The sequence below is a fragment of the Bos indicus genome, chromosome 7 (genome assembly GCF_029378745.1).
Source record: "Bos indicus isolate NIAB-ARS_2022 breed Sahiwal x Tharparkar chromosome 7, NIAB-ARS_B.indTharparkar_mat_pri_1.0, whole genome shotgun sequence".
Lineage (NCBI taxonomy): Eukaryota > Metazoa > Chordata > Mammalia > Artiodactyla > Bovidae > Bos > Bos indicus.
The window spans coordinates 45,591,498-45,616,291 of record NC_091766.1 but is presented as its reverse complement, the minus strand read 5'-3'; the positions used below and the strand labels follow the sequence as shown (position 1 = coordinate 45,616,291).

The 24,794-nt window shown below is 36.7% G+C and overlaps 1 protein-coding gene across 6 annotated transcripts in view; it reads left to right on the top strand.

Moving 5' to 3' along the window:
- The window catches only part of CDKL3 (cyclin dependent kinase like 3), a 49,083-nt gene that overhangs the window by 23,986 nt on the left and 303 nt on the right, over positions 1–24,794 (top strand). For 3 of the 6 annotated variants that reach the window (XM_070793590.1, XM_070793587.1, XM_070793588.1), the window contains 7 exons: positions 1,449–1,537; positions 3,698–3,851; positions 3,958–4,286; positions 5,405–5,495; positions 6,853–7,015; positions 8,059–8,156; positions 10,824–10,879. In XM_070793590.1, coding sequence (XP_070649691.1) covers positions 1,449–1,537; positions 3,698–3,851; positions 3,958–4,286; positions 5,405–5,495; positions 6,853–7,015; positions 8,059–8,156; positions 10,824–10,879 — 980 coding nt within the window. Of the gene's footprint in view, positions 1–1,448; positions 1,538–3,697; positions 3,852–3,957; positions 4,287–5,404; positions 5,496–6,852; positions 7,016–7,704; positions 7,826–8,058; positions 8,157–10,077; positions 10,175–10,823; positions 17,923–24,794 lie in introns of those variants that run through there. The other 3 variants (XR_011567679.1, XM_070793589.1, XR_011567680.1) reach the window with 3 other exon arrangements.

The following is a 24,794-nucleotide window of genomic DNA, read 5'->3' as shown; positions in this document are numbered from 1 at the left end:
GACATTCACTTCTAAGTCTTTGTGTAGGTGTGCGTTTTTATTTTGCAAGGGACAACAGCCAGTCTGTTTCTCAAAGTGTCATATTTTACATTTTCCAAACCAGGGCAAACGTTTAACTTCTGTAAATTATACTGTTTACAGAAGGAATATTTATCTGCTTCCAATTGGCTGTGACCTTTTAGCATTTTTCTTCCTAAGTTTTATTGATGGGTAACTATTAACGTTCTAAAATAAGCACATACTTTTAGCTAGTTTCAGTCTTAAGGATATGACTATTCTCACATCATAAAGACGATAATAGACTTTATGAGTCAATTTTTTTAAATTGTGGTAAAAAAAAAAACCAACCACGTAACATAAGATCTATCCTCTTAACCAAATTTTAAAATGTACAGTATGATATGGTTAACTATATGCAAATTCTTGTATAGCAGATCTCTATAACTTTGTCTGTGAATCAACTTAAACTAGACTTTGTGAAATAATCAGAAGTGTAATGTTCTGTGCAATTACTTTATACATTCTGGATTTTAACTATTGTTTCCATTTATGAGATCTTAGACCAATTACTTGTCCTCTTTGGGCCTTAGTCTCCTCATCTGTACAATGAAGATAGTAGGCGTACCCACCTTGTAGGGTTGTTGCTGGGATCAGGCAATAGGAAAAGACTAGACAGAGTGTTGTATGACAAACACATAATAAGCATAAATAAAAGTTACCTATTATTAGTATGTTTTGCCTTCTTTTGGAGGAAGAATGAAAATTATCAGGCAAATGGCTTTTATTCAAATTATGTCTTTAATATTTGCATTAATGTATTCTAATTATGATTATTTGATTATATGTAGATTCATTATATACAACTTATTTTCTGATACTCTTACTTCACTGTCTCTTTGTTTTGTGGGGGTTTTTTGGTTCTCAGTTGAAGTAATCCCAAGTGAAGGGAAGCAGAAAATAGCTGTTCTGATAATGGGTTATTGAAGGATTTGGGGGCTTGGATATTTGTGAAATTGTTTTATGCCATATAAAAAGCATTGAATTAGGAATCAGACAATATGAGTTAAAATTCTAGTTTGGCAAATTACTAAACATGCTTCTAGCTCTATAAAATGGAAATAAGTTATGAACTTTCTTCCTTACAGAGCTAGATAAGAGGACCAAAATGAGCTAATTAATTCCTACTAATTCCAGCAGAAATAGACTGACTTCTGTTTTGGCTACAAATAGGACATTTAACCTGTAGTACTGCTTTACAAGTACAAATTTCTTACGGAAACAAGTGGTCAGAACTCACTGTCAAAAATTCCTGAGGTCTAAATTCTATCTTTTCAAGAACTCTTTTAGCTCTGGGTAATTAATTATACCTGCATTTGTGAAATTTAACATTTACCTTAAGGAGACATGTTACGAATTTGTTTAACATGGAATCTTTTTTCATTTTCTAGGCTTGCTTACAAATTGATCCTGCTGAGAGGATGTCATCTACCGATCTTTTGCATCATGAGTATTTTACTAGAGATGGATTTATTGAAAAGTAAGCATTTTGAGTGAGTGTGGACTTTTTCGTGTTTTGTATTAGGAAATTTTACTACCATGAAAATTGCTACATAGGTTAATGTTACACAAAAGAATTCAGTTTATCAAAAACTTACTGAGTTTTTGTATTAACTAGATATATGGTAGACTTACAGATGTCATGGTGAAAACTCTAATAATAAAAATAGTGCAGTTAACATTTATTACACAGTTACTATGTCCTATACAGTGAGCTAAGCTCTTCACATGCATTTTTCAATTCTTACTATAGGGCAGAGATAACATTAAATAAACCATCAATACTTTTTAGCCTTGTTTCTACTTAGATCCCTGACTCAGAATAGTCCAGTTTTTCCTCTTGATAGCATCTCTGACCTATATATTATAATTAGCATTCATTTCCCAGATGATTTTTTTCCTCTGCTTTACTTATTATCTGTTGCAGTTCCTGTTGTTTTATTCTCCCCACCAAACTGGAAGTTCCCTGAAGACAGGGACCATGGCTCTTAAAGCCTTTCTCTGTCCCACACTGTATCTAAAATATATGCTAACAATGTGGATTCATAAATCAGCCATGCTTCTTTAAAAAAAGAAAACACCATTTTATATTTGGGCTTTGAAAGAAACAGGAAAAGTTTGTTAATTGCAAAATTATTGTTTGCCTTGGAGTATGAGGCAGAAACATAAATATAAATTTAAAATGTGTTGGAGTTAGGATCAGGCATAGGAAAGTCCAGGACCTCCATCGAAAATAGACTGAAGTAGAAAAAATCAAAGAAAAGGGAACTGTTGAGAGTAAGTAGAACCTGAAGCATTTCAAGAATTTTATTCTAAAACAGAAAATGAGAAGATATATTAAAAGTGCCATTGATGAGAAGTATCAGTTATTGAATAAAAGAGTTGCTTCCTGTCAATTCTATATAGACTCATTTGATTTCTCTTGGATATTTAGCTATTGGGATTTTACTATCACAGGGTGAAAGTTCTTGAGTTCCACAAGGCAAGGAAATTTTAACAGAAATGTACCATTTTCTTATTCAGCCGAACTAATCACACTGGTTTTTTTTTTTCCCTTCATCTCACACTTACCCTTTTATTATAATTCTAGGGAAGATTTCATTCATGGTAGAACTTATTCAGTCTCAAACTGATAGCAGTAGCTGCTTCAAGAAGAGAAACTGTGTAGCTCGGGGAAAAGGGTGGAAAAGGAGACTTTTCAGTATAACCTTTTGAGTTTTGAGCCATACAAACTGGACTTTCTATTTAAAAATAAATAACTTTTATAAAAAGCCAAACTAGGACTTCCATAGTGGTCCAGTGGTTAAGAATCTGCCTGCCAGTGCAGGGGACATGGGTCCAACCCCTGGTCCAGGAAGATTCCACATTCCGCAGGGCAACTGAGCCCATGTTCCAGGCCACAACAGCTGAAGCCTGTGTGCCCAAGAGGCCATGCTCCGCAACGAGAGAAGCAACTACAATGAGAGAAGCCCATACACCACAACTAGAGAGTGGCCCCTCTCTACTAGAAGGGCAACTGGAGAAGCAGTGTGCAGCAATGAAGACCCAGTACAGCCAAAAATAAATAAATAAGTATATATTTTTAAGTCAACCTAAAGCCAAAACAATCTCGCTTCAATATTGATGTATTCTATTATAATTCAAAAATATGTCTCTAGAGTAAGATTTTAGAAACTAGTTCATCTTTAAAGTCCTGTTAAAAGAACAGGATTTAAATGTACTCTTGGGCACACAGGCTTCAGCTGTTGTGGCATGGAACATGGACTCAGTTGCCCTGTTAAAAGAACAGGACTTAAAAGGGACAGAGTGGCCTGAGTCTTCTTTGAAGAGAATAGTACATTTATCAGGATTGAAAGCAGTGTTTTTATTAAGTAAGCTTTACATCACAAAAGAAAACTAATTCATATGTCTATCTTGTGAAAGTTTTATTAATAGTAAATTACCATGGAGAAATTGTTGAAAGATGTATCTTTACCAGGAAACAACCTGTATTAGGTAAATATTGTGCCATCTCTTGGCATGCATTACTGACAACTTGTTTATGCTGTAGCTCAAATGTAAGTTAATTGATTAAAAGGTCTTTTAAAGATAAAACAGTATCTACATAAATAAAATTATTTGATATTGCTTGTTTTATCAGATTCATACCAGAACTGAAAGCTAAATTGCTCCAAGAAGCAAAAGTCAATTCATTCATAAAACCAAAAGAGAATTCTAAAGAAAATGACTTTATGAAAGAAGAAAGAAAAACAATTTATACCAATACACTGCAAAGTACTTCAGTTTGGGGAAAGGTAAAAACTGGTCTTATTTTTAGCTAGTATAACTGTATTATAGTTAGTACTCTAGTGATAAAAATAACTGTTCTCCTGACTCAGATTTTGGATGTATCTATTCTAGGAATTGGAAAAAGAGAAAAAGCCCAAGGAGATCAAAGTCAGAGTTACTAAAGTTAAAGGAGGAAAAGGAGATATCTTAGAACCAAAAAAGATAGTGTGTGAAGGTGGACATTGTCAACAGGTTGCAGCTGAAATTGCTCATACTGTGTCTCAAGATACAAAACCTGTAATCAGTGAGCCCCCAAACCCTGTCAATCCCAGCACTAACGCTATAGGCATGAAAGACGATCCATGTGCTGGAGGTGGTATGGTAATGCCACCCATCAATCTAACTAGCAGTAACTTGATGGCTTCAAATCCCAATTCAAACCTCTCCCACTCCAATTCAAGGTGAGTTTTAACAGAAAATGAACAGAAGGAAATGGACCTAAGTTTTATAATGTTTTTATATAATGGTATTTCAAAGAAGCAAGTTTGTAATGTCTGTATATAAACTGAATTGGAAGGTGTATTGAAATTATAATCATATAATGGGCCATTACTAAATTCTTCTTAAGAATGCTATAGAAGAAATTAACTTTTCTTGGCTATGCTCTAGGTGTGTGGTTTTTCACTAATGCAGTTTGCAAAAACCTCATTTTGAAAAAAAGGCCCTCAGAAAAATTACTTCCCGTTTGAAGAGAAAAATGTAATGTGACCTCACTTTTGGTATTGATGTGCCTTCATATAGCAAAGTAAGCTTTATTTTCCTATTGTAGCAAATTATCTAAATGGAAAAAAGATAGTTGAAAATAATTTTATGTAGTCAGATAGCTTTTCAAGGTCAAATATTTTGGGAGAAAAACAACATACTGGATCAATTTTAGATTCAACTACCAATACAGATTTGAGACACTGGTACCATGAACCTAATTAATCAAGGGCAGTGTGACGGATGGATGGCAAGAGTCTGTCTAGCAAGGCATCAGGGCCAGTTCTAAATTTAGGGAACTGCTATGGCTCTAGATGGAAAAGGAGGCTCGGTTCAGCATCCTAGAAGACTAGTTCAATCCTAGCAGGCTGGTTTGGGCTGTAAGTTGTGAAGCTTAGGGGTCTGCAGAGGTGGCAAGTGGACATGTCTATACAACAGACTACAGACAGCAAGTGTCAGTCGTTCTTGAGGTAACTCCCAAGCCATGGTTGTAATAACCATAATTATAAACTAGCCTTGGTCAAAAGCTCAGAAATTCATGAACCCAGTAGTTAAGAGATCCAGGTTCAGAACAGATAGAAAGGACCAAGTGGGCCAGCTGGAGTAACCCCACCCACAGCATGGTGTCACCACCACGAGTGAGTTGTTCTCTGCTCTGTTTTTACCTCTTAGAGTAGTTGGTACTTAAGGACTAACAATTGCATTTTGGCACATGTTCAAACAGTGGACTACCATGGTATAACTTATCATTATTGAAGCTAAAACAGAAGTATTTCTGAGGAATTTTAATAACTTCTAATTTGTTTTTAAATAATAGGTTAACTGAAAGAGCCAAAAAGAGACGTACGTCTTCACAATCTATTGGACAAGTTATATCTAACAGGCATGAGGATACAGGTTCCACTCAAGTAAGGCAAGAACCTCATCATTAAATTACGTCCTTTTTCAGCATTATTCTCTCACCCTGTGTCCTTGTCTTTGTCTTTAGGGCTCTAACATTTTTTTTTAATGTGCTTTTATTTTTCCCTTTTACCCTGGAGTGAAAATAGGTCATCATTTCCTTAATGCTTTCACAGTTTTAGTTAATTTCTTATAACTTGATTTGTGTATTCAATGAGTGACTTGGGGGAAAAAAGGTAAGATTTTCCTTTAAAAATCACAAGACTCTTTGATTTTTCACTTCAAAAAATGATTTTAATATCTTACTTTATAGATTAAGAGCAATTGCCAAATAAATACATCTTACTTTTCCCAAGAAAACATAATTGGTGTCATTCATTTCCCATTTTTCACATAGGAAAATAGTTTACTTTATAATTGAAACAGTGTTATTTATAATAATAAGACATTGAAAACAACACATCCATCCAAGAACAAGTGACTGGTTAAATATGTTAGAGTTTATCCACATAATGGGATACTGAGCATTACATTGTGGAAGTATTCATTAACCTAAGAAACTTTCTATCATCTGTTGTAAAATAAGCAAAAACAGGTAGCACAAAAGTTTTTCCAGAATGCTGAGTTTACAAGTAATTTTTTCCTTTGGGTTTTCCCAGTGTCCAGAGCACATCATTTTGTAAATTGAAAAATAAGTTATTAATAAAATGAACCAGAGCAGTTTGTTCAAAATCAGAGTGCAATGAATAGGATAAAAAATTAAAAGTTGAGACTGTGACTCTCATGATCAAGACTATTCTCAGAATATTGAGTAAGCTAAAAAAATTTATGAAATTTTTATTGGAGTTTGATCCGTTTATATGTTTGATGATACTCTCTTCTACGTCTTTTTAGAAAAAATGATTTATCTTCGGCTGTGCTCAGACTTTACCGTTGCACAGATTCTCCTCCAGTTGCAGCGAGCAGGGCCTACTGTCTAGCTGTAGTGCCGGGCTTCTCACTGCAGTGGCTTCTCTTGCCGTGCAGCACGGGCTCTAGAGCGTGTGGGCTCAGTAGTTGCGGCTCTCGGGCTCTAGAGCACAGGCTCAGTGGTTGTGGCGCACCAGCTCAGTTGCTCCGTGGCATGTAGGACTCTCCCAGACCAGGGATTGAACCCTTGTCTTCTGCATTGGCAGGCGGATTCTTTACCACTGAGCCACCAGGGAAAGCCCTCTCTTCTACTTCTTAATTATTAAAATAACCTTGCAAAGACTAATTTTATGCCTATCTTACACCATCCAAAAGGCTGGAATTTGTTGGCTCCTCATCCAGTAAGTAGTTACACACCTTTCTTCAAATTAACTCTTGTTTGTTTGTTTTTTTTAGAGCCAAATGGAGAAGTGTGTGTTTAATGAGCGAACCAGCCAAACTGACCAAATGGCAAATGGAAACAAAAGGAAGCTGAATTTTCCCAGATCTGACAGGAAAGAATTCCATTTCCCAGAATTGCCTTTCATAATACAATCAAAGGAGATGAAAGGAATGGAAGGTACACATTTGTTGCATAGTTTTACAAATCTCCAGATAGAATATTTTAAAAAAACTTTTTTGGTAATATAACTTACATTTATGATTTAGGTAGAAAGAAGTATGTGTGTGTGTGTGTGTGTGTGCATGCTCAGTCCCTTCAGTCGTGTCTGACTCCGTGTGAAGCTGTGGACTGTAGCCCTCCAGGCTCCATGGGGTTCTCCAGGCAAGAATACTGGAGTGAGTTTCCATGCCCTTCTCCAGGGGATCTTCCTGATCTAGGGATCGAACCCACATCTCTTACATCTCCTGCACTGGCAGACAGGTTCTTTACCACTAGCGCCACCTGGGAAGCCCCAGAATGGAGTATATTTCTAGGCAAAATATTTTCATTGATGAAAAAAATTATTTTCCATAGTGAAATAAAGGGTAAGACTTAAAGGAGATAATTTTAAAGAAGGGTTAAGAAAATTTTAAAAATAAAAATTTTATTAGCTCAATTTTGTTGAAATGTTAGAATAGTATTTGAGGAAGATGTTTTTGGTTTAGTATATGACCTAGGGTAATTGCAGTTTCCTCTGTTTTTCTGTGATAACTTGCCCATGTAATAGCCGGAATGATGTATGTGTGCTTCAGCCATTCAAGGATTTAGTCAATTAAGATTTTATAACATGTATTGAGCTCATAAAATGAAACTCATTTTTTTTGCAGTCATTTCTTTGAAGAACAGTGACACCTTGTGAAAAGATAATATAATAGCAAGAAAATAGTACTTGCACAGCTCAAGAGGAATTATCTGATCCATTTAACAGTAATACTCAGAATTTTAAAAGTAAATGTCTTCTTTATTTAGAGGACAGACTGGTAGACTATTTGTAAAATTATATAACAAATCATTTATGACTGATATTTTATACCATTACAGCTCATGATTTGTTTAGTTCCTTTATAATAAACTGAGAAACTGACTTTAGTGGATATCAGAATTTCCATTTGAAACTCTTGAAAAGGAAAATAAAATTTCAAGGTAAGAGTAACAAGTTCTCATATATATTTTTGCAAAAGTGAAACAGATAAAAGTGTTGAAGAGGGAATCAAAGAGAACGGATTCATCTAAAATACCAACTTTACTTAATGCAGATCAATATCAAGAAAAACAAGAGGTAAAACTTTTTATTGATAGCTTTTACTAAGTAATGATGTTTAGAACATTTGACTTAGTATATAATTTTAGTTATTACTGTTGGAAAGTTAGATAAAATTTCAAAATTCTGTAATCTTTGACCTCTAGAAACAGAACTATATTTTCCTAGAAAATTATAAAGGTTTTAAAAAATGTCTTATTTTTGAGGGTAGTAAATTTGAACCCTCATTTGAATGTTGAGTGATTGAATATATGCTACCCAGAGAAAATAGTATGTGTGTTATGTATACTACTTGGTGGTAGGTAAACCATGCCAGAGGAAAGGAATAGTGGTATAAACATAGGATTATCCTGGCCACAAGAACATATATATTTTGTCTTTAGCCTTTTTCTTCCTATTTTTTCCTCCAATTTATTCCCCCATCTCTGCTCTCTAACTACTGTCCTATTTTCACAAAGATATGCTCTCAGCTAAGTATCAGATAAGCTTGAATTTCATTTGGGGATCTTGAAGCGATCAGTATCTATTATAAATTAATACTTTTTAAAGTTTTTTTTTTTTAAGGGAAAGGGATTGTGCTGAGCATCCACTGAATTAAATTATATTAACAGCCTTCTATCCTGTACACCTGTGAGGTCATCAACTTTGTTATCTTGGTTTCTTATTTTCTAAATAAAATTGACTACATTTTTATTTGTGATAAAATTAGCACATACTTATTAAGGAAATTTGAGGAACTTATAAAAATAGAAACCATCATCTGAAACTATGTAAGAAGGTATTTTTAACTAAGTCTATTAATTTCTAAAACATTAGGTAAGAATTATCAGACACTGTTAGATATACTTTCACAGTGACATTTAGGCCTTATTCCTGGCCTTGAACTTGTTGACAACTCCACAATCAGTTTTGCAGAGAAGAAATATTGTCTAGATAGAACAAGAAAGGCATTAATGGTTATTTTTTAGTTTGTTATAAAAAAGAATAGGTGACTTCAAACGTTTAAACCTGGGTGACTTACTGATGTCACAGCATGTTGAACAGCACACCATTTGCACATTTTTTGAATAATCGGATGAGGTAAGGGTCTTGAGTTTGGGTGGACTAGTAATGTGCTACATGTGTTTGTCCTACCGTGCTGTGAAAGCCCTCAGAACTAAAATTACATTTTAATTCAGGAAGAAAGGAACTCTTAAGACAGTTCTGACATTTTAAAAATACATAATAGGAAGGGAAAATCCCTTTTTGTGCACATGATGTAGAACTCCTGAAAAGATGATCTTTTTAAGAGTAACAGTGAAACAGTTGTAGTTATTAGAAATATCCAGAAGTCATCAATGATAATTATAGTTTATATGTATCAGATTGGCCAAAAAGTTTGTTTAGGTTTTCCATAAGATGGTAAGGAAAAACCCAACCCAACACTAGTCATTCAAATACAGTTCTGACAAGTGACAGAAATTACATATGAGGCTGATTCAAATGCTTTTAATAAATTAATGTCAGAATTAAGAAAATGTCCTAAATTTCAAGTTGATAGGTTGTTAATTTAGAGCGTGAGAGAATATGATATGTTTTTAAAAACTTAAGACAGGGAATGGCAGCTTATTTGTTCTATTCACGGATTTGTTTCTGACTTACTAAATCACATCCAGGCACTTCCCAGTTAATAGTGTAGGCATGTATTCAATAGATTCTATGACCTAGAGAGAAATTCCAATTACTGCTGAGTGAGTTAGGCAAGAAAGAAGAGTCCACAGAAAAGCCTCCTTCAGTTTTGTCTTATGATGATAATAAGGACTCCTTTGCTAAGTAGTCTCCCTGTGCCGTATAAAATAGCTCCCAGGTGCAAAGTACAAGTACTTATCTGTGGCTGTATTTCCTTAGCCAAAGACTCACCATTTCCTCAATTAAGGTCCTGTTTCTATTTACTTTTTAGAATACAGGAAATGCACAAACTGAAAGGAAGAAGAACCTGCCAGATGTAGAGTAGAAAATGCAGCAGCTGAAAATTCAGGGAACCCCAGAATCACACTGTATGGTTAAAAAAATCCTTTTTATTAATATTACATACACAAAAACGTTGACTAGAGAATTCTACAGATAGATCATAAATCCTCTGTAGTTATGTGTAAATTCAACCTAAATTTGTTTTTAAATTTATTAATCTATAAATGTTTCATGTTTTCTTAATTTGAACATTAATTTATAAAAATTGCCTGACTGGTACATCCTAATAAAACTACAGCTTATGTTTGGTCATATGATTTTATTTGATGACCTGTTATCTCAGTCATGTTTGATTACTGGTCATTCTTAGCTTTGGTTCAGAACTTTATAGATAGAAAGATTTCTAAATGTGTAGTAAAGTGAGATTCCGATGTCTGGGAGCACCAGACATTTCTGAGCAAGCAAGTACACTTGATAGCATGAAACATGGGTTTGGTTTTATGCTGGACATTCTGGAGCAGTATTTAATTGAACATATCATGAAACATGTTTAAAATGATGGAAATTGAGCCAAATATTGAAGGAAATCTTTTGGCTTGACCAGCATGTTTATCATTTAGTAGTTTATATAGAATATATTGTTATGTATAATTTAACATAAACATAGTCAAAGTTTTGACAACATGTATTTATATTCTTATCCCTGGTTCTTACTGGCTTGGTTTCTGATTTTAGGATGGAGATGGCCATTGTAAGGGGAAGAATTTGAAGAGGAACAGACTTTTTTTCTGGTAGTGTCTTCTCTTTTAAATCTTAAAAAATACAAATTAGCAAGTCTTCCCTTTTAATTTTATGTACAACAGAAACATAACATGAGCTGTTACGACAGTAGTTAGTCCACAGTAGCATCATCCAACTTTGTTTTGTTAGCAAACCATTAATAGTTTTCTTCTTTCTTCTAAAAATTCTGTTCATGTGATGTTATGATTTGGAATTATAAAGTCATCTCCTCTCTACGTGCTTTTTTACTTGCCATGATTACTGAGTAGGTAACACATCCTGTCATATGACCCATACTGTATTTCTACTGATCTCTGCCCTCTGCTAGTCATGTAATCTAAGTGTCAGTTCCTCTGCTAGTCATGTAATCTAAGTGTCAGTTTTTTTCTAGACTGCTCTAGCTTCCTGAAGTGAGTTCTTAATGAAATGTCTGACATTTTTAAAAAAAAGTAGTCCATTATATGATTAAAAATATGTTCTGTTAATTAGCTATAAAAATATTTATAATACTTATAAAGTATCAAAACTATATCATATTAAATGTTAATTTTTTTTATTCCTTTAAACAACTGCCAGCACTCTTTCAGGTTCCTAGTTCAATCTGATAGTGCCTTTTATGTAGTACAAACTTTTTCTATTTATGTATGACCCAGAAGAGAAACACTACCAAAATTCTTGGTTGTCATATTATTCAAAACACAAAATGAGATTGCTTGGTATTTTAACAAGACTCTGCCTGATTTTGTATTTACCAAATAGACTTGAAAAACAAAGGAAAACATAATTTCTTTATTATGATATTGTGATCTCTTTTCAACTTATTAAAAGGTTCATTAAAATTTGCAGTGAGAGCTGCTAGCGGCCAAGGGAGGGGGATACCCTCTTTAAAAAAAAAAAAAAAATTTGCAGTGAGTTCTCTGGTGGTCCAGTGGCTAAGACTCCATGCTCCCAATTCAGGGGGCCCGGGTTTGATCCCTGGTTGAGGAACTAGATCCCAGTTCAGTTCAGTTCAGTCACTCAGTCGTGTCTGACTCTTTGTGACCCCTTGGACTGCAGCATGCCAGGCCTCCCTGTCCATCACCAACTCCCAGAGTTTACTCAAACTTATGTCCATTGAGTCAGTAATGCCATCCAACCATCTCATCCTCTGTCGTCCCCTTCTCCTCCCACCTTCAATCTTTCCCAGCATCAGGGTCTTTTCCAATGAGTCAGTTCTTTGCATCAGGTGGCCAAAGTATTGGAGTTTCAGTTTCAGCATGTCCTTCCAATGAACACCCAGGACTTGACTTCACATTCCAGGATGTCTGGCTCTAGATGAGTGATCACACCATTGTGGTTATCTGGGTCATGAAGATCTTTTTTGTATAGTTCTTCTGTGTATTCTTGCCACCTCTTCTTAATATCTTCTGCTTCTGTTAGGTCCATACCATTTCTGTCCTTTATTGTGCCATCTTTACATGAAATGTTCCCTTGATATCTCTGATTTTCTTGAGATCTCCAGTCTTTCCCATTCTATTGTTTTCCTCTATTTCTTTGCATTGATCATGGAGGAAGGCTTTCTTATCTCTCCTTGCTGTTCTTTGGAACTCTGCATTCAAATGGGTATATCTTTCCTTTTCTCTTTTGCGTTTTGCTTTTCTTCTTTTCACAGCTATTTGTAAGGCCTCCTCGACAACCATTTTGCCTTTTTGCATTTCTGTCTCCTGGAGTTTGCTAAGATTCATGTTCATTGAGTCATTGTCCCATCCTCTGCTGCCCCCTTCTTCTTTTGCCTTCAGTCTTTCCCAGCATCAGGGTCTTTTCCAATGAGCTGGCTCTGTGCATCAGGTGCCAAATGCTGGAACTTCAGCTTCAGCAACAGACCTTCCAGTGAATATTCAGGGTTGATTCCATTACAGTTGACTGGTTTGATCTCTGCAGTCCAGAGTTCTTTCAAGAGTCTTCTCCAGCACCACAATTCAAAAGCATCGATTCTTTGGCACTCAGCCTTCTTTATGGTCCAACTTTAACATCCGTGGATGACTACTGGAAAAACCATAGCTTTGACTATACAGATTTTTGTCAGCAAAGTGATGTCTCTGTTTTTTAATACACTATCTAGGTTTGTCATAGGTTTCCTTCCAAGGAGAAAGCATCTTTTAATTCCATGGCTACAGTCATCATCCACAGTGATTTTGGAGTCCAGTCCAAAATCCAAATAAATAAAATCTTCCAATCCAAAATAAAATCTGTCACTGCTTCCATTTTCCCCCATCTATCTGCCATGAAGTGGGACCAGATACCATGATCTTAGTTTTTTGAATGTTGAGTTTCAAGCCAGATTTTTCACTCTCCTCTTTCACCTTCATCAAGAGGCTCTTTAGTTCCTCTTCACTTTCTGCCATTATGAGTGGTATCATTTCCATGTCTGAGGTTGTTGATATTTCTCCCGGCAATCCTGACTCCAGCTCGTGATTCATCCAACCCAGCGTTTCACATGATGTACTCTGTATATATGTTAAATCAGCAGGGTGACAATATACAGCCTTGTTGTACTCCTTTCCCAATTTTGAACCATTTTGTTCCATGTCTAGTTCTGACTACTGCTTCTTGTCCCACATACAGGTTTCTCAGGAGACAGGTAAGGTAGTCTGGTACTTTCATCTCTTTTACGAATTACCCATAATTTGTTGTGATCTAAACAAAGGCTTTAGCATAGTCAGTGAAGCGGAAGTAGATGTTTGATCCTTAAAGGATTGTCCTTTTTTTTTTCTTCAGTTCCTACAAAAATGCCTGCTGGGATTTTGACTGGGATTGTGTTAAAGTCTATACATCAATTTGAGGAGAATAGATATTTTAGAAATACTGAATTTTCCAATCCACAAACATGGTATAAGCACTACATTTAGTTAGATCTTTAAATTTTTTCTGTAGTATTTCTTAGCAGTCTTATACATCATTCATTAAATTTACTCCAGTGTTTTGGATTTTGATGCAATTATAAATGGTATTTTAAAAAATATCTTAGTTGGTTGTTACTAGTAGTACAGAGGTACAATTTGTCTTTCTATATTGATCTTGTGTTTTGAGACCTTGCTGAATTCAAGTTATTCTAGTAGGTTTACTTCATTCCTTCCTTCTTTTCTTTTTTGTCTATTCCTTAGGATTTCCTATATAAACAATTACAACATCTGTAGATAAAGATACTTTTACCTCTTCCTTCCCAGTGTTGCTGTGATGTGTGACAGTGCTGCACAGAGGTGGGGAGAGCGGACATTCTTGCCTTTTTTCCTATACCAGAGAGAAAGCATTCAGCCTTTTCCCATTAAGTATGATGTGAATTGTAGGTTTTATGTAGATAACTTTTATTAGGTTGAAGAAGGTTCCTTCTATTTCTGTTTGTTGAATGTCCTTACCATGAGCAGGTATTAAATTTTATTAAATACTTTTCTTGTATCTTCTGAGATGATTTATGATTTTTCCTCTTTATTTCTGTTAGTATGAATTATATTAATTGATGTTTTAATGCTAAATCAACCCACATTCCTAGGGTTAAAATCCACTTGATCCTTTTTATGTCTTGTATTGAATTTGCTTTGTTAATATTTTATTAAGATATTGGCATCTACATTAATGAGGGATTTTAGTCCATTCCTTTTTCTTGTGTTATCTTTGCCTGCCTTTGATATCAATGTTACAGTGCTTCATAAATGAGTTGGAAAGTTTTCCCTCCTCTTTCCTGAAAGAATTTGTGCAAGATTAATTGTACTTTCTCCTTAAATACTTATTAGAAATCACCAGTGAGGCCAGCAAGACCTACAGTTTCCTTTGTGGAAAGACTTTAAGATGCAAATTCAATTTCCTCAAATTTATTTAATACATATGGAGCTATCTAGATTTGCTATTTCTCCTGTGTCAGTTTTGGTAGTTTGCCTCTTTCAAGGAATTTATCTATTCCACCAAAGTTGTTGATTTTTATTGGCATAACATTGCTTACCACTTTCCCTTGTTACCATTTAAGAAGTGATGTCCCGCTTATCATTTCTTGTATTGGTAATTCGTGGGGGATTTTTTTAGTAAGTCTACCTAGAGGTTTATCAACTTTCCTAATTTTTTTTTTTTTTGAAGAACCAACTTTTGGTTTTATTTCTATTGTTTGTTTCTTATTTTACTGATTTATGCTCTTCTTTTGGGCTTAATTTGCTCTTTGTGATATTGTGATATAGTAACAAATACAAATTTTAGGTCTTTGTCGCCTTTTCCTGACACAGAGCTCCCAAAACATTTATAATTTCCTGGCTGAGGAGTGAGAGGAGTGTCTTTTGTTATTCATAATAAACCCCTTTCACCCATACCTGAGTTCATGCTAATGAGGTATTTAGGTCTCATATCTTTGCTAATCTTCAGTCTGCTAGTTTATTAATTGCTGAGGGAGGATTATTACAATCTTCAACTGCAATGATGGATTTGTCTGTTTATTCTTTCAGTTCTAGTAGCAGTTGGTTTCTGCATGTTAAGCTTTGTTACCAGATGCATGTATATTTAGGGCCATTATATTTCTGGTGAAACTGACCTTATTCTGCTGTCCATTGTGTGAAAACAGTTGTTTTATTTATTTTTTCCAGTTTTATCATTGTTTAAGGTAATGCCAATACCTATTAGTCAATGATGCCTGGAACTAGAAATTTAAAGAATTCTGAAAGTGAAGATCTAGTCAAAGTTGTGAATAAGGAATAACCTTTAGAGTCATTACCAAAATTTCTAGCTCTGTCTTATATAAAATGTCCCTGATTGATCATGTGCTCTTTTAGTTTAAGACTATCCCTAAGGATGTGGATATGTGGATAGGAATTTATAATGGCTTGCCTGATCTTTTTGTTGTTGTTATTCAGTTATTGTAACTCATTTATTCTGTGAATTCTTTGCCAATAATATGAAAGTTTGAAGTATGAGGTTTGCCAATGGAACTTCAGCAGTGGACATAGATAGGATGGATAGTCTATTGGTTGATAATACTTTGTCAAAAGATGTTAGTCAGACAAGTGTGTTTGAGTTGTATTTCTGGCCTGTTTTCATTTTCCATGTGTGAATCTAACTTGTAAATATTTGTTACAAAGCAATTGGTTGAGGTAATGGGCTGCTTCCATCAAAACTGAAAATGTCCCATGGTGGCTAGAACATGAAGACATTAGATGGAGCTCAGAGACGACACAGTACTGATTTCTGTGTTTAATTTCTTTCTATTCCATGCCTGCATCTCTCTCATCAGCTCTGCCCAAGGAGTTGGACAATAGATAATCACTATGAACTTACTTTAATCTCATTGGTTTCTCTTAATTAATAACTTAATGAGTCCTGTAAGCAAAGGGAAAGCGAGGGATATAATAGCTATGTAGTTCAAGTAATCAACAAGCATTTGGTCTCTGTTCTTAGATCTCTTTTCTCTCTACACTCCCTAGGTGAGCTCACCTAGGTGTATGGCCTTAAATATCACTTATGTATTGATGACTCTTAATTCGCTCTCTCTAGACTGGACTTGACTTCTTAACTCCAGATTCAAATTTCCACTTGTCCATTCAGTAGTTCTACTAAAGCATATAATAGATATCTTATGTCCCAAATTAAGGTCTTGATCTCTCCCCCACTCTCGTGTTCCTCTTACCTGCTCCATGTTTCTTCATTTTGGTTAAGGGCAACTCTGTTTCTTCCAGTTGCTCAGTAATCCTTGCTTCTCTCTTCATCTCTATATCTCTAACTTATGCTTTCAGCTCTACCTTTAAAGTATTTCTAAGAAGTGACTGCTTTCCTCCCTCTACTGTTACAACATTTCTTGCCTGGATTTTGTAGTAGTCTTCTGGTACCTGATCTTCCCGCTTTATCACTGTTCCACCTTCAGTTTCTTATCAGCTCAGAATAAAAGCTGCAGACGTCACAGCAACCTCCAGGACCCTGCACAGCCTGCCTCTTCCTTCTCTCTGATGCTGTTCCTCTTCTACTACTTATTTTGTTCCAGGCCCACTGGCTTCCTTGCTGTTCCTGCCTCAGAACCTTTGTTCTTGCTGTTTCCTCTGATGAGAAATATCTTTCCTCAGGTAACGCAAGAGTCCCTCCTTTAACTCTTCCTGTTGTTCAGAACAACCTCCTTACTGACTTACTCATACATGAAGCTTTCTCTATCAGGTTACTTAAGGTGACAACTTTCCCCATTCTCATTCCTGTTTCCTGCTTGACTTCTTCATGTATCATTCCCTATCTGACAAACTTTATTTATTAATGATCTCCCTCCAATAAACTATGAACTACATGAGAACAGGGAAATTAGTGTTTTGTTTGTTGCTATATTCCCCAGCATAGAATAGTGCCTAGCATATATTGACCCTCAGTAACGTTTTCTTGCGAATTAATGAATTTATTAACCACCTACATAGTAATCACTTGAAAAAAACCAAAGAATAAACTATGAGATAATTTTATTGATGTGGTAGAATGTGCTCTCTATATCATGTTAATATTCGTTGTCAAGTAGCTGAATGAGTAGCAGTCATTCAGCATGGAGGTTAAAGGTGAAGGAGATGAGGTAAGCTTACAGCTTGTTAGCATTTTAATGGAGGAATTGAAACGTAGGTACTTTTAGAGATAAAACTTGAAGGATGCTTTTTAGGAATGGAATCCAGAGGAATCTCAGATAAGAAAATTTTTTTCTCGAAATTTAGAAAGAGACAAGGAAATTCAGGTAAGATAGGTGAAAGGGTAAAAAGAAATAATGCTCTACAATATATGGGTCAGAATTACGCATATGAGTTACAGTATATGGGTCAGAATTTTAGATTTTCCACCTAAAGTGACCACATTTCTGTTTCTTTAGTAACTACGTATCAGGAGACCTAAGTTAATATACTTAGTGCTTGCCACAGAGTGAGAAATTGTGTGAGTACTGTCTCAGTGTTATGCACGTCTCTCAAGTAACTCTTGGCTTAGAACAAGCAAAGTGATTTATTTGCTTAATTGCATGGTATTGAAAGTATAAACAAAATGTATAATGTAAAGAGATAAGTAAAACAAAATTTGCTTCAGATTTACTTGCTTTTATTTTTAAATACTTATTTATTTGGCTGTATTAGCTCTTCCTTGGGGCCCACAGGCTCTTGAGTTGCGGCATGCAGGTTTTCTTGCCCTGTGGCACATGGGACCTTAGTTCCTCAACCAGGGATCAAACCTGTGTCCCCTGCACTGGAGGGCGGATTCCCATCCACCAGGGAAGTCCCTCAGATTGATTTTCAGACTAACTTTGGGTTAAGATTCTTGCTCTTTACAACTGGTGTTTTATTTAATGGATAGCAGAATAGAGACTACAGGCATCCAATGGCTATTATGTAGTCTCTGTGCCTGGCTTGCCAAAGCATAAAGATGATTCCAAAGTTCTCTTTCAAGTCAGTTAGTCCTAACCTCCTCCAGAGGGAGCCCAATAGCCATCATTTTCAGGACCAGGAGCTCTTGTCTACCCTGATCTAACAGGACAAGTCATTCAGCTCCGTGTTCGACTGAATCTAGTGTATGAAGATGGGGTCCTAATGAGGCAGTGGTTTTTGCCCTTAAATCAGTTGTTTTTGCTCCCTAGGATGAGAAATGCAAGAAACAATGCATGCTAGGATTTGAGTTTCCTCAGATGAATGACTCCAAAGTCTTAAGACTTTTCAGATCAAACCTGATTATTTATATACATTTCAGGCAGCTTCTCTTGGACGTCTCTGAGTAATTTCTTTGTAGTTACTAATATTACATTTATCAGTATTATTAAACTGTTTAAAGCATCTGATGCCTCATGAAAAACCTTTGTTGTTGTTCAGTCACTAAGTCGTACATGACTCTTTTCAACCCAATGGACTGCAGCACACCAGGCTTCCCTGTCCCTCACCATCTCTTGGAGCTTGCTCAAACTCATGTCCATTGAGTTGGTGATGCCATCCAACCATCTCATCCTCTGTCGTTCCCTTCTCCTCCTGCCCCCAATCTTTCCCAGCATCAACCTTAAAAAAGTTCTGCCACCAGTAGTCTCCCTTGATTTGTTGTTTGATAGATTTGAATTTGGAAAAAGGGTTCCTTTAATTACTGTCCTTCAAACAATATCTAGTGGTAACAGAATATTTATTGAAACTATATCTATGAACTCCTGGGGCTTTTCTCTCTTTAAAAATATTTGTTGAAAAGATTAATCTCCAAAATATACAATCTGCTCATGCACCTCAATATTAGAAAAACAACCCAATCAAAAAATGGACAGAAGACCTAAACAGACATTTCTCCAACGAAGAAATACAAATGGGCAAAAAGCACATGAAAAGATGCCCAACATCACTCATTGTTAGAAAAATAATCAAATTGAAACTACAATGAGTTATCACCTCACCGTGGTCAGAATCGCCATTATCAAAAAACCTACAAACAATAAATGCTGGAGAGGATGTGGAGAAAAGGGAGTCCTCCTGCACTGTGGCTAGGAATGTAAACTGATACAGTCACTGTGGGGAACAGTATGGAGACTATTCAAAAAACTAGGAATAAAACTACCGTATGACCCAGAAATCTCATTATTTGGCATATACGGCAAAACCATAATTCAAAAGACACATTGTTCATTGCAACAATATTTATGATAGCCAGGATATGAAAGCAACCTAGATGTCCATTGACAGATAAGTGGATAAAGAAGTTGTGATACATATATAAATGGAATATTACTCAGCCATAAAAAGAAATGAATTTTTAGTCAGTGAAGTAAGTCAGAAAGAGAAAAACAAACATTGTATATTAATGCATATATTTCAAGTTTTAAAAGAGAATTGTGTAACGGATCTCCTTTTGAAGTTAGGAAGAAAGTCAGTCTCTGCTGATTCAGTAGCACTTTTTTTAGAGTTGTGCCATGTCAGGGGAGAGACTAGTATCATTGTTTAGTCTCTAAGTCATGTCTGACTCTTCTGAGACCCAGTGGACTGTAGCCTGCCAGGCTCCTCTGTCCGTGGGATTTCCCAGGCAAGAGTATTGGAATGAGTTGTTATTTCCTTCTCCAGGGGATCTTCCTGACCCAGGAATCTGCATTGGCAGGCAGATTCTTTACCACTGAGCCACCTGGGGTATTGTATCTGTTCTGTCCTGGGAAAACCAAGTCAAGACCTGCAGTTTCTAGTGTTTCTCCTTTGAGCCTACATTGGATTTTCTCAGAGTGTTTGTGCATTACAAGGGTAGGTAAGTTGATGTTACAAATGTGGCTGTGGTAGGGTGCTGAGTAGATGAGTTACGCGTTAATATAAGGAGATGAAGGTTTTATGAAGCCTGAAGCTTTTAGATTTGAAGGCCCCTCTGAGGAAAAAAACAATACAAATTTTTAATTATGAAATTGTTAGGGCTGTTCTCATGGCCTTGGAAGGCACCTATACAAGGGAGAGGACTTTATTGACTTCTTGGCATATATGCCTCTGCAGATAGGGTTGCCATTACTTGGTTCTGTGGCCACCAAAAGTCACTGAGAAGTGGGAGAGGCAGAGGCAGTCGCAGCTGAATTGGCAGTCAACCAGGTCAGGTTTTGAAATCTATCGAGTATATACTCATGTGATGATTAGAATCCTGGTTCTAGTCCTTTGGCCAAGTGGAGTTGTTATAAGTGGAAGGGTTTACAACCGGTAGCTCAGCAGGTTGCTGCTGTGTGGCACTCATCTCCCTTCATTTGGAAGAAGGAACACAGGATACCATTCCAGTGATAGGACGCACCCTGATATATTTATCACCTTGAAGAATAGACTTCCATTTTTACTGCTTATACCATATATGTAAATAAATTTATATGTTTCACATCCTGCTTTATAATGCTAGTTACCTCTTTATTTTATCTTTGTTCCTTAACACCCTACCCCCAGTACCTTCATATAATTATGTACCTTGATATGTATGGAACAAATCATTTAAATTCAAAATGACCTTGGTAGTTTGGAGACTTGCTGAAGAATCAATGGATGATGTCAAAACTGAGCAGTAAGAATCTGAGACATGGATGTCACAGACCAAGCTTGTCAGAAGAAGTTTTGGGATGGTTGTTAGTGATGTCATGTTGCAGTTCTTCCTTAAAATTTCAGAACACTCACAGTTCCATGTGCTTTTAGGAGCATTTAGTTGAATTTTTTCTCAGGTTTCAGTTTGAGCACATGAATGCCAGAAATAAAAATGAGTTTTCCCAGCTTTCCTTACATATAGTTAGCACTATCAGAGAAATAGTGATAGTAGCAATTTGTATGGAGAAGGCAATGGCACCCCACTCCAGTACTGTTGCCCGGAAAATCCCATGGATGGAGGAGCCTGGTAGGCTGCAGTCCATGGGGTCACTAAGAGTCAGACACGACTGAGCGATTTTACTTTCACGTTCCACTTTCATGCATTGAAGGAAATGGCAACCCACTCCAGTGTTCTTGCCTGGAGAATCCCATGGACGGAGAAGCCTGGTAGGCTGCAGTCCATGGGGTCGCACAGAGTTGGACATGACTGAAGCGACTTAGCAGCAGCAACAGCAGCAATTTGTATTAATCTCTGATAAGTCAAAGATTTTGCTTTATTGCTGTCAAGGCCCTGGGCAACAGGCAGCCCAGGACTGTGATCTCTGAGAGAAGAAAAATTATTGAAACAATCATTGTGATCACACAGGCTTTCTACAATTTCTGGATCACTGAACAGGGAGGTGGTGATTCAGTGAGAGACTGGCACATTTGGTGAGTTTATGAGGTGGGGATATAAGCTTAGGGAGGTCAAGATGGCTGGAGTTGGTAAGGCAGAATACTAGAGAAGGAAAAACTATGTAGAGAAGGAACTTAGAAATCTGCATGGATTCCTCTCCAATATCTGGCTGGGTAGTAATCAGAGAATGTGTGACAGTCATGAAAATGCACCTCCTAGAGCTCCAACTGCAGGGAGTGCAAATTACCTTACACCAAAAGAATTACAAGAATTAGCTAGCTTACTGGGAAGATTCAGGAAAATATCCCTGGTATTAGATTTGGGGCATTTAATCAAGGGGACTGGAATATATGCCTAGATAAGCAAGAGTTCACTGACTTGGGGGAAACCTGTCAGGACATGAGATTTAACACTCTAGCAAGGACCTTACGGAATGTAGGAAGCACACTGCTGTGTTTGCTCTTAAAAGCCTGGGAATAACTATGGCCAACATCCAGGGAAGTAGAAGTGCCTGAATTGCCTTTACAGTGAGAAAGGAAGAGAGAAATAGGATAGAGAATAGAATAAATGTATTATATAAGACCAGGAGACAACCAGAGAATAATGTTCCATGGGAGGGCCCAAGGGACACAAGTTCATTAGGAATACCCTGGTGAAAGGAAGTGCAAGTCTTATATACTGAGAACTACAGTGAAGAGACTGATGCTGAGCCCCTGATATGGCATCATTCCTTGAGGAGACTAACTGGCTAATTGGTGGCAAGTCAAATATATCAGGCTGTTTCATCCTTCCCAAACTTCCTTAGAGATATAGTGCAGTGTAAATGTTTTCCACTCAATCTTAATTTCATCCCTCTCTCCTTCATAAGTGTCAGCACTGCCTTGCAGTCTTATGACACCCTTAGCTACCCCTGGCTGTCTTCCAATTTTTCCTTATGGGTATTTACTTCCGTAAATCTCTTTCATGTCACATCCTCTTCTTGGCATCTGCTTCTTGCAGTAACCAGACTGACAAGGTATGCATAGAGGAAATTTACAAAGCCAGCCGAAGAGTATCTGCCAGGGAGCTATAAGCTGAATACTTCTTAGAGATCACACAGAGTTAGGAGAGACTCAAGTTTCTGACAGCCAAGTGCAGGGGGTGGCGGGGAGTAGATGATGAACCTGAGACATATTATTGTAACAGTAAGTTCCTTTAAAAGAGATGCTGAAAGGACACAGACACCAACTAGAAGGAACTCCTAATGGTCAAATCTGAGACAATAGGAACAACAAAACAGCTGAATGCAGAGTTCTAGAGAAAGCCTTCTTAAATGAACAATGCAAAGAAATAGAAAACAATGTAATGGGAAAGACTAGAGATCTCTCCAAGAAAACTGGAGATACCAAGGGAACATTTCATGCAAAGACTGGCTCAGTAAAGGACAGAAACAGCAAGGACCTAACAGAAGCAGAAGAGATTAAGAAGAGATTAAGAAGAGGTAGCAAAAATACATAGAACTATACAAAAAAGGTCTCAATGACCCTGATAACCATGATGGTGTGATCACTTACCTAGGCCAGACATCCTGGAGTATGAAGTCAAGTGGGCCTTAGGAAACATCAGTACGAACAAAGCTAGTGGAGGTGATGAAATTCCAGTTGAGCTATTTAAAATCCTAAAAGATGATGCTATTAAAATGCTTCACTCAGTGAAGCAAATTTGAAAAATTCAGCAAATTTGGAAAATTCAGCAATGGCCACAGGACTGTAAAAGATCAGTTTTCATTCCAATCCCAAAGAAAAGCAATGCCAAAGAATGTTAAACTACCGACAATTGCACTCATCTCACATGCTAGCAAGGTAATCCTCAAAATCCTTCAAGCTATAGGCTTCAACAGTACGTGAACTGAGAACTTCCAGATGTTCAAGCTGGATTTAGAAAAGGCAGAGGAACCAGAGATCAAATTGCCAACATACGTTGGATCATAGAAAAAGCAAGGGAATTCCAAAAATACATCTATTTCTGCTTTATTGACTATGCTAAAGACTTTGTGTGAATCACAACAAACTGTGGAAAATTCTTCAAAAGATGGGAATACCAGATCCCTTTACCTGCCTCCTCAGAAACCTGTATGCAGGTCAAGAAGCAACAGTTTGAACTGGGCCTGGAACAACAGACTGGTTCAAAATTGGGAAAGGAGTACGTCAAGGCTGTATATTGTCACCCTGCTTATTTCACTTATATGCAGAGTACATCATGCAAAATACTGGGCTGGATGAATCACAATCTGGAATAAAGATTGCCAGAAGAAATATCAACAACCTCAGATATACAGATGATACCACTTTAATGGCAGAAAGTGAAGAGGAACTAAGGACCCTCCTGATGAGGGTGAAAGAGGAGAGTGAAAAAGCTAGCTTAAAACTCAACATTAAAAAAAACTAAGATCGTGGCATCCCATCACTTTGTGGCAAATAGAATGGGAAAAAGTAAGAACAGTGGCAGATTTTATCTTTTTGGGCTCCAAGATCACTGCCGATAGTGACTGCAGCCATGAAATTAAAAGACGCTTGTTCTTTGGAAGAAAAGCTATGACAAATCTAGACAGTGTATTAAAAAGCAGAGACATCACTTTGCCGACAAAGTTCTGTCTAGTCAAAGCTATGGTTTTTCCAGTAGTCATGTATGGATGTGAGAGTTGGACCATAAAGAAGGCTGAGCACTGAAGAATTGATGCTTTTGAACTGTGGTGCTAGAGAAGACTTGGACAGCAAGGAGATCAAACCAGTCAATCCTAAAGGAAGTCAACCTTGAATATTCATTGGAAGGACTGATGCTGAACCTCCAATACTCTGACTACCTGATGTGAAGAGCTGACTCATTGGAAAAGCCCCTGATGCTAGCAAAGATTGAGGGAAGAGGAGAAAGGGGCGACAGAGGATGAGATGGTTGGATGGCATCACAAACTCAATGGACATGAATTTGAGCAAACCCCGGGAGATAGTGAAGGATAGAGAAGCCTGGCCTGCTGCAGTCCACGGGGTCGCAAAGAATAGGACACGACTTAGGGACTGAACAATAACAATGGTCGTATAAATAAAAATGAGTATGATTCTATGAACATATAAATGAATAATTCAAAAAATAAGTAAATAGGGGAGAAGACACAGCTCTTTCTTGCAGTAGAGCTGCATTTAATAAATGTAGAAGGAATGATGGAAAAAGAAAATCATCATTTACCAGCAC